This window comes from Gallinula chloropus, assembly GCF_964237585.1.
Source record: "Gallinula chloropus genome assembly, chromosome: 13".
Classification (NCBI taxonomy): domain Eukaryota; kingdom Metazoa; phylum Chordata; class Aves; order Gruiformes; family Rallidae; genus Gallinula; species Gallinula chloropus.
In genome coordinates this window covers 22,522,107-22,540,163 of record NC_140098.1, presented here as the reverse complement: position 1 = coordinate 22,540,163, position 18,057 = coordinate 22,522,107, and the positions used below count along the sequence as shown (strand labels likewise).

Genomic DNA, 18,057 nt, shown 5'->3' with positions numbered 1-18,057 from the left:
TGCTCCACGGCTGTGAATGAGAAACGCCTTGTACGGCTGCCCACCCTGCACAGCAGGAAAGTAACAGGATGGTTCCCCTCAGAGATCTCAGGGGAAGATCCCCTTCCTCCACTGGCCCTTTCACTTCATTCACAGTGGGGCTGACCGGAGTTCCCCAGCCCCGGGCATCCCCACCGAGGGACGGGGGCAATTCAGAGCAGCACCTCGGCCTCCAGACAGAAGGTGCCGCGTTCTGTGGGGCTTCCACAGCACATCGAAACTAGCCGATGTGGCTGACACCAAGGCTCCCTCCTGCTGCCCAGGAGATCCCTCTCCATGCTGCAAACCACATCCTGAGTGCTTCACAGAGAGATCTGCTCCTGATCACACGGGAACTCGCTTCTGTTCCCATTTACCATCTCCCCTCTCCCTTTGCCTGCGTGTTCCTGGTGCAGCCACAGAACTGCTTTCAGGAAAGAGGAACATTATTGAAGTGTTTCATATGAGTCAGAGTGAAAACAGAGGTGCGAGCACCATATGAGCATCCAGCTGCCTGCAAGCACAGGCAGAGCCAAGCGCACTTTGGTAACTACTATTTTTAAACCACGTGGGGTTTTCTCATCTGGTAACGGCTCCAGCTACACCTCAGGTCTGTTTACATACTTGGCTTCATTAAAAATTCACATCTTGATTTCAGTCTGCAGTTTGCAGCTCTTCAGAAGGTCAAATACTGAAACACAGGGAAGAGGTGGATGGACAGGGGCAGAGAGAGGGGAAAAGCAAGAGCCATGGGGTACCCCCTCCTTCCAGGGAGCCAGCGGACAGAGCCTCAGAGGGATGGTATTCCTCTAAGGAACTGAGTCAGCCTGGCTGGAGTGTGGACAGAGTGGATGGTACCTCACTGTCTGAGTAGGGGCAGAGCGTGCAGCACGGATGATCCGGCACAGCTGGTCTGGGAGCTGGTCTGGGAAGCTGGTCTGGGAAGCTGGGCAGGCAGCGATGCTCCCGCTGACACCCGCTCCAGCCCCTTTCCTGCCCAAACAAAGTGGCTTTTGACTGCGCTTGGCCCAGTTTAGCAGCGGCTTGCAGAGAGCTGCGCCTCACCCTTCACACGCGAGCGCCCGACAATGGCTCTGTGTGTCGGCAGAGGACGGCTGCTGCGGGGCTGCCAGGGATGGCTCAGGCGGGATGCCCACCACTGCTTCTCTCTGGGACCGCAGCCTCCCCGTGTGCTACACACCCAGCAGAATAACGACAAGTGGCTCCTCTGGTTGCCTTAGTCTGGTCTTAGAAGGACACTCCCACGTCAAGAAGGATGAAATGGGGCTCCAGAAGCACAGGGGGCTAAGGGTAAAAGATCGAGAGCTGCAGCAAACAGAAGATGCTCTTTTACTTTGTTCTTGCCCCCCCCTGGATTTTCACAGCAAGGAAACATGGCTCTGCAGAACAGTCCATAGGATGACCTGCAGAGCTGGGAAATGGTCAGCATGTCCCACTCAGCATCACATCACTTTTCTGCAAGTCACCTCATTGGTCCCACAAAGCTCTGTGATGGCCTCTAGTAAAACTGTCAAGATCAACAAATGTGACACTTTTGGACTCCCTTGTCTCACTGTTGTTTTTCCTCAACAGTCCCACCGCCGTGTCCAGGCTGAAGGGCCCTGGGAGAGGAGACACAGAAAGACACACACCTTTCCTTGGAACACACCAGTGGTCCAGCCTCAGGGCAGGAGCTCCCAGGGACAGCACAGCTGGCTTGTATCAACACAACTCCTTGGCCATGCAAACTGTCCTTTGCAATTACATCTCCTAATTTCTCTATTTCCCTGTTAACACATTCAGGGCTTGTCTGAGAGGATGATCGAAACAAACTCCTGGGCATGTAAAGCTCTTGGTTTCATGACTCTTGCCCCAGCTCCCCTGACTCTTCTGAACCTGCTCTTTTGCAGAGCCCAGACACGAAGCATTCCCACCTGAGGGACCTCTGCTCAGGCCACGCTTAATGCCAGCAATAGGACTTTGTCCTGCCTTGAGGAGCGTGGCAGAGCCTGACCCCTGCGGCTGCTTGGAGCAGTCCTGGGACAGGGACAGCAAGGACCTGGTGCAGGTGAGGAACACGGACATCTGACGGACACCGGATGGACTCCTGCCCCACACAAACCCTCCTCTGCTCCTCCCACAGCAGCTACGGAAGGGAGAGCCAAGGGAGATGGACACTGGGAAGAGACAGGACAAACAGGTCAGGGAAGCACCAAAGGCATCATGAACAGCACAAGGAGAACCAGGCTCGGCAGCTGGGGCCGTACCAAAGGCACACCTCAGGCAGACGCCGTGCGAAGGGCCCTGCGATGGCGGGAGCAGGGGGTGGCCGAGCCCCCCCGCAGCACAGCCACAGGCGGGGCAGCCGGTCAGCTCTGGGCTGCCAGCACTTGCTGCTGCTGGAAGGAAGCGCTCTCAGAGCCAGAATGAAGAGGGGGGTGCAGGTTGTTTCACTATTGTCTCTATCATTATCTAATGAGCCCTAAGTGCATCCAACCCCACAGCTCGAGAACGGGTTGGGTTTAGTATGGGTTTGGTTTTTTCCCTTCCCTAACCCTCCAATCATTAAAAATCAATTAGCTTATGGGTAACGCTATACAGATGCTTCTGCAGCAAGGGGCTGACATCTGCAGAGGCAGCAGCCCAGATACTACAGCCACAGATGTCCAAAAATACCCCACAGGGGGAAATAACCCCACTCCTAGAGCTGTGCTCTTTCTGATCCACACAATGCTGAATGTCCAGGCTGGGCTCACTCCCCTGTCTCCTGAATAATTAGCACACTTCTCAGAGCAAGCAGAAAAGTTTAATTGTCATTAATTATCCAGTTCAAGGAGGACTGGCTTTCTTGCCTGATGTCCATATAACTTCCCTGCCAATGACGTCCTCATCCCTTCCTGGCAGCGGGGTGCAGCTCCCAAAGCTCTCACACAGAGCCCAGGAGCTGCAGCGAGGGCTGAGCCGCTGGGTGAGCAGGGACAAAGGTCCCTGTGTCTACCGGCTGCTGGCGGCTGCATGTGTCTTCTGCAGGGTGGGAGGGAATGAGTTGCAACTAATGTGCAATCAAGAACCATCACAATTACAAATGTAAATGAACAGGCAATTGGCACTGACCTTTGTAGATTGTTAGAGGACTAATTAAGGTATGATCAGACGCTCTTCCAACAGATTGAGATGCATCTATACAAGCAAATACCAGCGCATCGCCCCAGACTGTGGTGCTGTGCTTCATCCTACGTGCTCGCACACACCGCTGAGGACGCACACACAGACAGACGGACGGACGGACCATTTAACCCCAGCACTACTCTCTGCCAGCACAAAAGGACAGGGTGGGAGGGGGAACAAGGTGACTCCACTCCCTCTGTCTCTACAGTCCCACTTCACGGCACGAGGCCAAGTCCCCCTTCACCAGTGCAGCCCACAGCTTCACACACAGCTGGGGATGAGGAGATGGGCACACACGGGATGGAGCTGGGCAAAGTGGTAAAGGATCTTTCTAGCAAAGCCACAAGGGTCTGCAGCAGCTGCAGCGATCGGAGGAGAGTCCACCCAGCCCACAAAAAGCCCAATGAAACACAAACAGGGATACAGGTGAGAAACTGCCAGCGGAGGATGGAAGGCAGAGCCACGGAGGGGAGCGCTTCCCAGGCCGACAGCACCGTGCTGGCAGCACCCATTGGCGAAGCCTCACCAAGCATCACAGGCCGCTCTGCCACACAGCCCAGGGGCCAGACCGCCCGGCCAAGCTCACGGCCAGGAAAGCCCCAACAGCTCAGAGGAGTGGATTCAGCCCTGCTACGTGTGTATTCCCCACGCTACAGGTCACAGCCACCCAGACCACAGAGAAATGACACAGCCGTCCGGGCGAGGAGCAGCAGTGGCGTGTGACAGCGGAGGCTGAGGCACCACAGGCAGAGGGACAGACCGGCCCGTTCCAGGCTGGTATCACCACACATGGAGAAATCACACAGCACGTCGCAGCCGAGGAGCCAACCACCATCCTGCCCTGCCAGAGACTGGCCTTGCCCACTGCAAGGAGCACTCTGGGTGCCGGCTGTGCCCCCACCCAGGGACCGGAGGCACTGGTACCTGGGCACCTGCCAGAGGTGCCCGGCTGCGGCATGTGGATGTGCCCTCCCTTGGGATACACCCACAGCCCAGCTGCAGCCCTGGGACGACGGGGCCACCCTTTTATATTCCAGTTGCACTCTGGGATGAATGGGAGATGGAAGCAGCCATCCTCCCCATGGGTGCACTGCAGCTTCACACCCAAACCTGCCCATCACCGTGGTGAAACCGGACCAGCACCGCATGCCTGTGGCTGCCAGGGCACCAGCAAGGTTTGCCTGCTCCATCTCGCTCCACAATGGGCTGGAAGAGAGCTTGAAACTAAACACCTCGGGTCAAAGAGACCTGCCACAGATCAGAGGTTTCCTCCCTCCCTTTGCCTTCTAGAGTGTCTTATTCTTGTTTGTACTTTTAACCTTTAAATAAAATACAATAACGAGTTTCTTAGTGTCTTGTTTGTTGTCAGTCTCTGCTGAAGAACCAACACGATTAAATGAAATTATCTCAAGCCATCTGAAAATGTAAAATGTTTCTAAACAGAGACTTCCTTTCACTGACTTGTCAGAGCTCTTAGTTTGAAAAAAACAGTTTTAAAAAGGGTCAACAAACCCTCTTCCCTCTCTGCTAGTCAGCTGCACTCTGGCTACCTGCATGTCCTAATCCTGGCAGACTCATGGGGCAAGAGGAGGTTTCTAAAGGAAAAGACAAAGTAAACAAAGATTTTCCAGCTCGCTCCGCGTGTCACGAAAGGGCAAAGCTGGGTCCTCCTCTCTGCCCGTTTTGCTTGTAAGGAAAATCACAACCCATCCAGCACTGGTCACCTTTTCCTTTCCTCATCCCACGGTCTCTCCATGCCGGTGCATCGCAGGGGAGCCGGGCGGCCGTGGGAGCTGCTGTCCCCCCCGGCTGGCGCGGAGCCGCAGCACGCTCCCCTGTCACCCTGACCTTTGGGGAGCACGCTGTGTGCCCTCCACTCCCGAGTTCACCCGACGGTCACTCCTTCCCATGAGGCTGAGTTTAACTCCTCAGGAGAAGAGGTCCCGTCCTGCTTCAGAGGCGTTGGTGAGTATTGCTGGTCCTTGGCAGAACAAGGCAGCCCCTGAACTCGAGACCCCCGAGATCCCCAGGCTCGCACCATGCTGCTTCCCCTGCCCAGGGCCTTTAAGCTAAGATCACTTCCCTCGTCTCCATGTGCACTCCCTGCAGCTCGCCAGCTCCTCGAGCGCTTTCTGCAAGATTCACCCATCTCAGCAGCAGTCCCGGGGGAGGCCCTGGCTGCAGGAGGGGGGTTGAAGAAGGGGGGCTGTGCGGGCTTCACTGGCACCCCAGCTCCAGCACCCTGGAGTCACATCCCTGGCAGCACACGCACCAGCTGACTCACACAGGCTCTCCTCCCCCTCCCTCCAAAGAGCTTCAGGAGATCTTGCTTTATCCAAACACAAAAAACTGCTTAACCCTTCAAATGATTCAACCGAGTGCTACGTCTGCCTGCAAGGCACGCTGCCTCTCCCCAGGTTCATGACCTCTCTCCCCTTATCCTGCCTCCCTGTACGAGCAAATGCTTCATCCAGGCCCTTTGCTTTATCCACCTTGTCAAGAGGAGACATGGAACCAGGCAAACATCTGCCCCTTCCCACCCCTCACAACCAGCTCCATCTCCCAATCCCATGTGCCATGAACACCCAGGGTCACTGCCTGGGCCGGGACGGCACCGGCGGCGCTCGAGGCATCGCTTGACCCACCACGAAACCTCTACCCAAGCACAGCCACCAGCCTGGCAGAGTCGCCCATGTGTGACACGGATCTTTGGATGCTTGTGCACCTGTTTAGGCCACTGACCTGACCAAACACACACCAGCACACTCCAGACCTCGCTCAGCCCCATAGGCATGGGGAGGAGCCCTCACAAGTAACAGACCACGCATGTGGGAACACTGGGTGCTTCCAGCCACCCCCACACCTGTGAGGGCCTATCCTACCTTAGGGCAGCCAGGGCTGCGTAACACACTATTGACAAGCATGTAACATGCTATCGATGTTGTCACAGTGCGACACACTATTGATAAGCAAGGAAGAGAAACAAGAACGTCACCGAGCCTGGCACAAAACTGCCCCGAGGGACTGGCGCTGCCAGTCAAATCCTGTCCCGCAGAGAAGCAAGAGCCCGACCCTGGTCATGCAAGGGTGGCAGCACTCACCAGCCTCAGCAGCTGGACACTTCCGGATGGTGAAGATCTGCCCCAGGTCTTCCTCTTCTTCAGGGAGACCTTTCTGGAGGCGCTGGAGCTTACGCAGGCTTTCACTCCGCTGGTGTTTCATGGAGCGCACGTGCTGGATGAGGTTCAGCTTGGCCTTGGTGGAGTAGTTACAGAGGACACAGTGGTAATAGCAGCTTTCACCCTCAACCCCGCTCTCGTGATGCTGAAGGTGCTGTGAAGAACAAAGTAGAGAGATGTGAGTTTCCTCTACCATCTCCAATCCCCTGGGTTAGCCCACTGTCAGCTGCTAGGAGGCAGCTGGGAATTCAGTAGGCAGCCCCATTTTGACAGAGACACGGTGCCACCGAGCCCGTTTGCTCTCAAGGCTCCACGCGCTCTCCTGCTGAGAGGCAAGAAAAACATCCCGCACGGAAACCAGCCCAGCAGCAGAAATGGAGACAGGCAAGATCATCTCCTTCAGGGAGAGAAAATACCAGATCCAACATTAACAACTATTCACGACCTACGCATGGCTAATTCTTTCATATTTAAAGCTTATCCTGGGAGGGGATCCAACTTCATGTCAAGGAGATAAAATTAAATTTGATAAATTCTCATTGAAAACTAGGAAGAATAAAACCAAAGCAATCCTAGAACACAATGAACCCATTAGATCAAGAGGTCCTGGAAACAGCATATGGAAGCGGAGCGTGGAGCGCGTGCCACCCCATCCATCATCCAGCGCTCCGTCCCCTGGCATCTTCGCTCTGCTCCCTTGGATCAGGAGGAGAGCAGCAGCCTGGCCGGGAAGACGTCTGCGACTGCCGTGAGCAGCCAACAGCGAGCACGCAGCCGGGCACCACCGCGGGAGGTGAGCGTGTGGGAAAAGCCTTACCACCCTCTGAAGCTGTGCTATAACTGCCAGCACACCTGGATTATCTGAAAAAGTCTATCAGCTGTCTGGCAGAGGGAAGGAATAGCTATTTTATGCCATGGATCCCAAGGAGGTGGCAATTAGCTCTTAAAGCCAGAGGGAAGAATTCTCTGCTCACAGCTACGTGGGCTGGCAGAGCACAGCCGCTCTCCCTTCAGTGTGGGCAGGGCTGAGTTCACCAAAACTTTCCCAGTTCCCACAGTCAGGGCTCATCACAAGTTTGGGAAAAGCGGATGCTCAAGTCAAACGCAAAGCAGCCTCCTGGGTGACGGCTGCCTGTGCTCCCACCACACACCTCCCGTGCAGCACCGTCCCCGCCAGCTCCTCCCATCCAGCCTCAGCATCTTTTGTCTCCTGGGTCATGGTGTGAAACTCTCCCCTCGCCTCATGCTTCACCCAGGGCAGGCAAGTGATTCGGACACGATCTCAAGGTTTGTCAATCAAAAATATTGCCTACGTGCAGCCAGGACCGGCTGGAACCCATCCTGACGTGTATTATCTCAGTTACAGCCGAGATAAGATTAAAGACACATATTACCCAGCGCAGTGTGCTTAGCTAACACGGAGGAAGGAGAGCCCTCTGAGCCTCAGAATGATTAAAAATAGGATAGGAGCTGATGCTGAGGCTTCTGATTGGAAGGGTGAGAGAAGAGAATAAATGTATTCTAGATCTGGCTAATTAGACTCGCCTCTTTTGGGATCGCCATGTATTTAATTAAATTCACTGTAATATTTGAAGAATTCGCCAGGGCACGAATCCCACCGGTGCCCTCAGAAGATTTTTTGCTGTTTTCCCTCATAAGAACTTCTTCTTCCTCTCGTTCCTATTGTTTGTGTGCACGACCCTCTTCCTGAGCCAGGAACCGAGCAGCGGCTGAAGATGCAATGGCCGAGCTCAGCGAGCCGCTCGCAGGAGCCCCGCAGCCACCTGGCACGGCTTAACCAGCCCAGTCCTGCTCAGTGAGGCCTCCCCAATGCCCCTCGCTGCGGGCTGGGGTCCCACTCCAGGGCATGTGTGGCAAGTCCCTTCTGCCAGTGCTGAGCCCCTTCGGCTGGTGCTGAGCCCCTTCTGCCAGCACTGCGAGGCGCCAGGGAAGCCCCATCCTAGGAATGCCTCGTGCAAGCTCAGGCAGTGCCAATGGGCTCAGCAGCAGCTTCTGCGAGGAGGCAGAAGGAATCCCTGGTGAGCAATTAGAGAGAAATCCGGTCACAGGTTCAAGGAAACATTAAGGACGTGGTCTCTGTGGGGACCAGAAGTGCAGGCTGTGCTCTCATTTAAAAGGGGGTTTTAGGAAAACATTTGTTTTAAACAGTTTAATAAATGTGTCTTATTTCCTGCTTGTCCTTTGCTCTCACTCCACGTGTGTTCATGTCTCCCTTGGGTTGGCTTCACCAGCCCGCAGAGCCACGGCCTGAGTGTGCCAAAGCCACCAAGCCCACCCCAGACAGGGTGCGACATCGCCCGCCTGCCTCCGACGCCCGGCAGCCCGCGGATGGAGGAAAGGAGCAGGCGGAACAAGGTGATGGACACGCGAGTACCAGCTGTGAGCTGCTGGAAGCGAAGCAGCGCTGGACAAGCGCCTGTAGTTATTGTCCATCATGCTGTTAAGCTTTCCCCTTGTGAGAGTTTATCCGTATCACAGAAAGCAAACTCAAAAAATTTAAGCCAGAACCTTGTTAGAAGACAAATCAACTTGAAAATCAAAGGAATATATTGTTCCTAGGAAAACCAACCAAGTTCTGTCAGAGAACATTGATTTCTGCAAGTCTGGGGGGTGTTCACCCCCTCCCTCTCAGCGATAGGAAACTTCCAACATCTGGTTCTTCACGCATGGCATGCAAAATATTGATCAGGTTTAGTCAAAGCTCCACTTTAAATCAGAAACAGACAGAGGAACGCTCTGATGGAAACCATACGGCTCTGGAGTACAGCTTCCCGAGGGACACAGGCCGTTCCTGTACGTACACCAACCACGGCACAACACCGTGCCCACAACACCTACCCCGACACACAAGCCAAACAAAATGCGGCCCATCTTCCACTCGCAAAGCACTCGGGTCTCCAGGCAAAGCTGTGCTCTCGCTCTGCGGCGCAGTGATGAGCACGGAGACCTCCTCCTGTCCCCTCCGTACGCTGCAAGCCCTGCACTGCCTGCTCCCCCGACCATCCCCGTGGGATGCTCGTCCCCCACCAGCCACCAACACCCAAGGGTTGGTAATTCCACCTGTGTATTGGGGCACTTTGCTCTGTCCTGCACTCCCCAAGGTGGTGTGCCCAGGCACAGCTGCACTGGAGGGAACGGCAGCCCAACCTCCTGGTCCAGGGAGCGAGAGCTGGGGAGAGCTGAGCTGGCCAGGCCTGTGGAGGAGGCACCACCAGCTGCCGTCCCGCTGGTGGCCAGAGCCTCTCCTTCAGCTTCTCACAGGGAACACGCTGTTTCACGGTGACTCTGCACCAAGCGGCGCTTGCTGGGTGGCCACGCTCGTGCTGGCAGCCAGGATGGACTCGGGGCTGCCCCACACGAACTGCCTGATGAGCCTTTTGGGCCGGTTCAGCGAGTGTTGCACAACGACCTCCTCCTTCCTCTGGGTTTGGCTGGAAGGAGTTGGCACATTCAGAGGGTCTGAACACAAAGACAGTTTAAATAAGTGAGAGAAAAATTATACCTTGTGCTCATACACACTGCGGAGTGCTGGGGGCCATCAGCGCCTTGGGGCACAGCCCCAGGGCCCCCAAACAGGAGGGGAGCGGGAAGGGGGTGACTGCAGGCGGGCAGCGTGGACACCAGCGCTGTCACAGCCCCTCAGCTGTGAGCTGGGCAGACAGGCAGGAGGTGGGCAGCAGGCGGGCAGGGGCACGGACCAGCACAGGCACAAGAGATGCCCATGTGAGCACAAGCGAACACGCCTGTGCCAGGACAAACTGACCCACACCGGACCCATGGGGTGACTTCCCAGCTCTTGCTCACTAACATCTGGCCTGGAATGATTCTCTTCTAAGAAGTAATAGCATCCTGAGTGCTCACAGCATCCGACTCTGGAACTGGAGTTCCTAAGCCTAGTAAGGAGTGATGCTGTATTGGGTTCTCCTTGCTTCACCCCCGCCCCTCACGTACCCCAGGCTTTATTTTGCCATCTATCTTTCCCTGCTAACGCTGCCTCAGCCATGGTGTTTTCCAGTCCTTGTGGGACTCAGTGGAGAGCTGCATCAGTCTGCTGAGCGCAGGCAGAGGCCTCACCCCACGCTGCCACCATCCCAGTTACCAGTGCTGCTGCTGAACACCACTGAGGCGTTGCTGTAGCTCAGGGCCACCCTTCAGCCTGGGCTCTAAGGACTTGCGCAGCATCATAAATTTAGAATTACACTGAATCTGTATGTGCTGAAACCCCACTCTGCACCAGGTGTCTCCCAGCACCTGCTCTCCCTACGGGTGCTCTTGCCAGGAGGCACGATGCTCTCTTCCAAACCCCGCTCGCCGTGTTCCGGGGGTCAGGCACCGTTCTGGGCGACACTGAACCGTAACCCTCGCTCATGAGGGAGATGCAAGAACCACTTCAAACTGCCTCATGCTTTTGATGTTTATTATTCCTTAGATAAAAGGCCCGATTCCTGTGCTATCTCACCTTCATCTGGGCTAACACCTCCCCTTTGTAGGGCCCTAAAAGCTGCCCAGGACAAGCCCACGCTGGCAAGAGCAGGTCTCTCACAAGGCCTTGCTCTGCAGGCAGCGAGACCAGACATCTCTGCCAGCAGTGAGACCCCACCTCCCCCTCAGGGGGTCCCAACGGTACAAAAAGCCACAGAACACGCTGGAAGACTAGAAAACTCTCCGCAGACTCAAGGATGGCCCCTTCTTCCACAGACCTCAAAACAACAACAAGCAGGAGAAAGAAACCCCGTCAGCGCCCCAGCAAGCAGCCTGCACCCCCCACCCTGGTGCACCGGCATTTCCTGCGCCGATCGAGGCGGCTGTGGGAAGAGCAGGTGAAATAACGGGCCAGGGGCCAACCCCAACGTGGGAAAATCATCTCAGGAACTGTGCAACAACCAGAGAACCAGTGCTAACCAGGAGAAAGCCTTCCTCACTGCCGGCAGGCTAACAGAAGCAGCAGCTGGACCCTGAAACAACTCAGATCTGAGACCTGAGCAGGAGTGCTAGCAGGGACATTCAAATGAGCCGAGCCCTTGTTTACACAGCATCCTTTTTGCTTACATGGGTAAGTGACCCACAGTCCAGAAACATCTCCTCCCAACCATCCCCTATCCCTCTGTCCAGCTGGAACTCGCACTACAGCATGGCCCTGTGCAGAATCAGGGGTGCTGAACTGCTGAGGGCTCCTTTAAGAGACTCTCTGCCAAAGTTAGAGTCTTGAACATCTTTGGAGGAGGCTTTTTTCCACATATAACACTCTTCTCACCACTGAACTCAGCACGACGTCTGTTCTGTTAGAATGGGTAAAATTAGTAGTGATTTAGAAGAATTGACAGATGCAGCTGAGGACGGAGCCAAGAATCTGCTGGCGGGTTACACAAGCTGTGGAAGGGAGCAGTGCCGGAGCCTTGCGCCGCTCTCCCTTCTTCCTGCAAGCACCTACAACTGGCCAGCACCAGCGGGCAAAGCCAGAGCCACCGCGCTGAGCCCACGGTGCTGGCACGTTGAACCGGCAGCACTGCGGCGCCCAGCGAGACCGAGCCCCCAAGGCGCCTGCGAGCCAAGAGCAGCAGCCCTGGGCACTCAGGAGGAGCTGGAGGCCTGCCAGCCTACCAGTACGTCCCCTGCACAGAGGGATGCCTGGGGACTGGCTCCTTCCCCATGTGAAGCCCGGCACGGGTAACGAGTAACGGGGCTGGGAAGGAAACATCTCACACGCTGGCAAGAACCGCGCCTGCGACAAGGCGCTCCTGGGAGCCAGAGGAGAGCGACCCTGGGAGCTGGAGGGGAGGCCGCAGGTCGCCATGGCAAGGGACCAGACCCTGAGCAGACCTCAGAAGCCTCGTAACCATCTCTTGGCCCCTGTGAGCCTCTGATCTGCTGCAGGAGATAAATCACACAGCCCTGGAAGAGAAGAATCTGAATTTTTAATGAAAGTCATGTGGATGCAGCTGTCTGATCCCCGTCTGTTCCAAGTACTCCATAAAAGCCGGAGCTGGCCCATCCGTCTTGCTCTCCTTTCACACCTGCAGCCCCGGCTGGAATTTCCTGGAGCCGACGGAGGCGGCCGCGGCACGCAGCGAGAACACATGCTGGCTGCGGGCAGGGAAGGGACGGTGCGCTCCAGCCGCCCCCCGACCCAGATGTTCTGAGAGGAGGAACAAATCGATTCTCCACACAGCAGGTTCAAAAGATGAACTAAGGCTCTTCCATCCCGCAGCTGTTTAACGCTTCTGAAGAAGTGGTGCTGCAAACCCCTCTCTCTCTCCAGCCGCTCTGGCTCCCTGTGTCACAGCTCCTTCACCCCACTGGCCGACTGTGGAGTTCAGACTGACATGCCCTTGAGTTTTGGCAGTTTAGCTTATGGCAACCCCAACGGCTTAACGGTGAGCATGGCCCCAGCTAAAGCTGCCTCGGCACCACCCAAGCCCTTCAGAACCCACCACATGACGTGGACGAGGAGGCCTCGTGCAACGAATCCGGGTTTTGATTTACTTTTTGGTTTCTGATCTTTTATTTTCCTTTCCAAAAGGCTGGAAGCGCAGTGCTCGCTCCTGCCAAAGAGGCTGAGAGAGTGGTGCCAGCTCCTGAGTCACAAGGGAAGGCTCAAGAACAGCCCCAGCCCCAGTTAACAGCCAGTCCCGACACCCCCGCTTCTCAGCCCGTCCTTTCGCACCCTCCAACCCTGCCTGGCATTAAGAGAAGGTCCCAGGCACAGTGACGGGGCCGGCATAGAACTGAGCGTGGCTGCGCAGAGCTCCCGGCCATCGCCCCGTGAGCCCCCGACCGCGCGGCTGGGAAGAGGGAGGGAAGTGAGAACAAGGCCCTTCCTGCAAAGGGAGCCCAGCAGCAGCACGCAGGGCGGCTGAGCAGGGACCTGCCGGGCCTGAGAAGGGTCAGCAATGATGGACGAGGCACAAACACTCCAGGTGGCTTCAAGGAACAGCTAATCACCCCTGCAGCACGGGAGAGGAGCCACCCCACCGGGCTCAGCCAGGCAGAGCCCATGGGCCACCAACACCTGCCATGCTGAAACGCCTGTGGATTCCCCAATGAAGGACCCCCAAACAGCACCCAGCAAACTGGGTCTGCGCCACCAGCCCTTGAAGTCTCATTAAAAGCCAAATATTGCTCAGCCTAAAGATGGAGAGCTCAGCATGGATTTTACTGAACGTTAAATCAACCAGCAAGCGTAGCCAGCAAACTCTGTGGCACTTTAACTTTAAATAATGCAATAATTATTGAATTTCCTTTTTATAACCGAAGTGCTGGAATGTAAACAATGGGGCTGTAATTGCAGGAAGGGGGGATCAATAGAGGCAATCGTTTTCAGCCATGTTAATTGTAAATACAATTGCTCCAAGATGTCAGCCTCGTTCTTCTCGCTCCCAGAATCATCCTAACGGATGACAGAGTCCAACTTTCCCATTACAGCTGTTCGTTCCTTTAAGAGGTTCTCAATCAGGTCTGATCAATCTGTCAAGATAATGCATGGAGTAAGTAAGACTCTTCCAAACACAAGCTCCCAATCAATAGCCCGGACCTGCTTAATGAGGAGGGGCTAAAGCCCAGAGGGAGGCAACAGTCCCAGCTTCTGCTCGGCTCCACCAGCCAACTTCTGCATGGGGCCTTGCTAAGCTGATCAGCTCTTAACGAGGACATTGTTTATGCAGACCATGATGAGCAGCATCTCCACATCTTCAGAGTCCCCCAGGGTCAGTGGGCAAAAAATGACAGAGATTAACAGAAAGCGAGAGCCAAGAAAAGCTGAACCTGTACTCACACCCTCCCCCACCTTTTTAATTGCGCAATAAACCTGAAAGTACTAATTAATCATTTGTTAGAAGAGATCCCCAAAGATGAAAAAGTCTGTTTGGGACCACTGCAAGTGTAAGGGCATCACTGAGACTCTTCCCACGCACTCGAGGAAGAACAAAGTCCACGGGCAGCACTGGAGCTCAGCTGATGTGCCAGCCATCCCCTTCCAGCCCGGAGAGGCAGCACCACGGCCCGTCAGCCGGAGCCCTCCCGGGCAGCGAGGAGGTGTGGAGGGCGCTGAGGTACCAGTCAGAGATGCTGTTCTCCATCAGCATTATTTAGCTGTGGGAGCACAGGCGTCTCCCTCTGTGCAGCTGACACTTTGCTACCCGCTCGCCAAGTGGCATCGGCCGAGGCACCAGGAAAGGGAGGACAGAGGATGGTCCCTGAGCACCTGGGCTCCTTCCTACAGCCAGGAACGTTCTTTGCTTCCACGAGCGCGTCAGATGCCCTCTGGGGCAACTGCAACTTTGGAGAACTTTCCAGACCCCTGAAGTCCTCGCGGCTCCCCAGGGAGGCGCGGCCGAAAGCACGGCTGTATGTGGAGATGGATACAGGAGTGTGCTTATTGATCTTGCTAATTATAGTGATAAAAACAAAGCACAATGGAGAGTACATTTCCTATCAGCTGCTCTAGAAAGTGCTGCCTTCAACCCTGTGTGCTCCTGCTCTGGATCCCACCACAAGCCCCATGCCGTCCTGCGAGTCTGCGTGAACGTTTGCTACTCGCTCGAGCACCTCTGAGGAACAGGAACCCTGGAAACACCACGAGAAGCTCAATCTGCTCCTGCCAGGGAGACGCCAGCTGCGAGCCGAGCCGTGCACAGCAGTTCCTGCAGAGCAGAGGGTGGTTTGGGGATGGCAGCTTCCTCCAGAGCCTTCTCAGCTGACCCACCCCTGGGCTGATGACACCTCGCTCCTCAGAAACACGTGCAGCTTTGTCACTGCTTCCCACCTCTGGGGAAATACGCCAGAGAAGCAGCTCGTTGCCCTCAGAAGCGGTGCTCACAAAGTACAGACAGCAACAGGGCCAAGGTAGAAAAACAGCAGGAAAGTTTTGGCCACAACACAGCAACGCCACAAGCAGGTGAGGTCTTGCTGTCTGCTCCCTTCCCAGTGCCAGGGACAGCCAGAGCCAGAGTTCAGGGAGCCCTATCTCCCCAGGGTTAGGAAAAGAAACGGGAAGAGAAGAGCCAATCTTGAAGACAAGCCAGTAACCAAACACAGGCCTCACGATCCTGCTGCCCAGATTTTCCTTTTTCAACATATTTTGCACATACACTTGAAAACATTAAGTTCAGTGTGAGTTGTTAAGCTGTGAACACTCAGGTGAACCGGGGCAGCCTGTGAATATGGAAAAGCACCAGGTAAGAGGCAAATTGTATAATAAAAAGGGCTGGGGGAACCTGAAAAGACAGCAGGATAAAAATCTGTTGTCCATATTGTAATTATATGGCTGTTGAGTGATTGAAAAAGGCTTTCTGTAACACAGAACAAGACTAGGATGATCTGTACAGGTGATGTATTGCTTCCTCCAGCAGCGATAGAACAATCCACATGTTATGGGAGGATGTCTGAGGAGGCACAGCACGTAAGAGGTGCCTGGCCTTGGGCTTTTAACGCCGGCTCAGACCCAAAGTCATCACCCAAAACCCTCTCCGCACCTGTCAAGGCTGCTACAAGAATTGATATGAAAATACTGGGGTTTCCCCCACACCAAGTCTTCTGGAGAGGAAACAGTTGCTCTCTAAAGGAGGCCCTGGAACCGTTTCACACCCGCTGTGCCTCTTGCCACAGCCCGAAGCCCCGAGGCTCCCGCGCGCTGGGATGTAGCACAACAAAGCCCTGCAGAGAGGGAAGCGTCCCTGATGAGAAGTGGCCCTGGCAGACGGTGGGGGAGCGCTGGATGCCCCTCCAGGAAGCTCTCCCCAGTCCTTCCAGGCCCAGCTCGGCCCCAGGTGCCCCAGCAACGCAGCCAGAAGCCACGTGGCGAGGAGGAGCGCTGGGAGTGGCGTCCTTCCAGCGGCGTGGGGACAGGCAGCGCTCCCGGACACGTGTGCGGCCAGGGACCGTTGTAATAATGCTCCCTAAAGCCACGTGGGAAATCGAACCAGCCACAGAAACCCACGCCGAGCTCACGTTATTTAATAAAATACTACAGACACAGATTAACTTCCCTCGCCCAGTATTTATTGTTTCATCTATCTCTAGAGAAGTTACAAGCGCTGCGATAGACTGAAGATTTCCTTGTTTTCATATAGCTTCTTTATAACTTCCTACAGCAATGTAGCACACCGAATCCCAACAGATAACCCTACAATAACAACAATACACAAGACAATTTTTTAATCCTCTCCATAAATCGAAGAATATCAATACCAAAGAGATGGATGAGACAACCTCCCCTCACCGAAGCCAACAAGGATGCGTTTAGGAACAACAGACCAAGCTCATCCTTTGTCCACAGTCCTCACAGAGAAACATTTGTGAGAAATTACTTCCAATTTGTCCCATCAACCAGAGGACTCTGTGCAACCACGGGCAATGAAAGCCCGAACTCCGTCCTCCTGCCTCGCCGCAGCACCACAGGAACACATCCCCCAGACACAAAGCCACCAGCCCTTCCAAAACAGCACCTGCTGTGGTGTACAGTGGTACCCACTCAGCACAGAGGTCACCAGGACTGTCATCAGACTCTGCTCTGCTCCAGCATCCACCAAGGCATCACTCTCCTCTCCCTCCAACACCCCTGAGCGAGCTGGGCTTAGGGGTCAACCCAGGACACAGACAAGTCCTGGGCAAAGACAAGGCACTGTCTGCTCTCAGGGACATGTTAGGAGCTGCTACAAGGAAAGCGAAGCTGAGCAGTGGCAGCAGCGGTGCCGTGGAGCTGTGACAGTGGAGATGCTGGTGACACAAGGGTTTTCCACAGCAGGTGGCACAGCAGGAGGCACATCCAATGGAAGGCAGGATGAAGGAGGACAGCGGCAAGCGGAAGCAGAAAGAGGATATGTGTGATATTCCTCAGGTAAGGCCATACAGAAGCCAGTGGCCTGAAAGGAAGGCAGCACAGCCTTCCCAGGAGAGCAGCCCTTCTTCAGAGGTGGCCGGCTGGGCACGAGCCTGGCAGCCAATATTCCCACCTCCGGTGTGGTTCCAGCACACCCAAACGCAAGGACAGGGCAGCTTAGAGAAGGGCTGTGAAGGTAAGTTCATTAGTGCCTGTGGAACACACAAACAGAACGCCGAGCACACAGAAATGCCCACGAGAAAATAAATAATTCTTCATTCAGGGAAAGCTTTGGATTGTATTAGACACAGCCTGGGGCAGTGTAATGAGAGTGAAGATAAAAAGAAACGGAGTAATTACTCATTCACAGAATGAGGCAAGAATCCTACTGGAAAAATATGTATGGAAATACTTATAATTAAAACCTGTAATGATGCTTGCACACAAAGGCCTGAATTAAGGCAACCTAAAGTGATATTTGCTGTGTTTAAGACGGTTGTGAGGGCGTCTATGAACTGACAGACGCAGACGTGTCTTAGGAATTGTGTACAGGAATTTGGGCAGTCGTTCCATGCCCCACACCCCACCCCCAGTTACTGGTGAGGAGAAGCCTCCCAGGATCTCTGAAACTGGAGACTCTTCAGTCCTTGGAGGCTCCCAGTCCTGCTGTCCCCCAAAGGGCAGCCAACAGCCCCAACAACTTACGGCAGCAGAACTGTTGGGCTCATGTGTTACGTACACGTCTGGGGACAGACTGGCTTTGCTGCTTGAGCTTCACCTGCAACAGGCTCTTCGCCTGTGAGACTGCCAGGGGCAGAACTGCTGGTACAACTGTCTTAGCATCACACAAACGGG

The 18,057-nt window shown here is 55.0% G+C and overlaps 1 protein-coding gene across 1 annotated transcript in view; it reads right to left on the bottom strand.

The window, feature by feature from the left end:
- Window positions 1–18,057, bottom strand: part of ZFHX3 (zinc finger homeobox 3) — a gene marked incomplete at its 5' end in the record, with an annotated part of 96,807 nt that overhangs the window by 58,040 nt on the left and 20,710 nt on the right. The window contains one exon of the mRNA XM_084270185.1: window positions 6,288–6,519. Coding sequence (XP_084126311.1) covers window positions 6,288–6,519 — 232 coding nt within the window. The remainder of the gene's footprint in view (window positions 1–6,287; window positions 6,520–18,057) is intronic.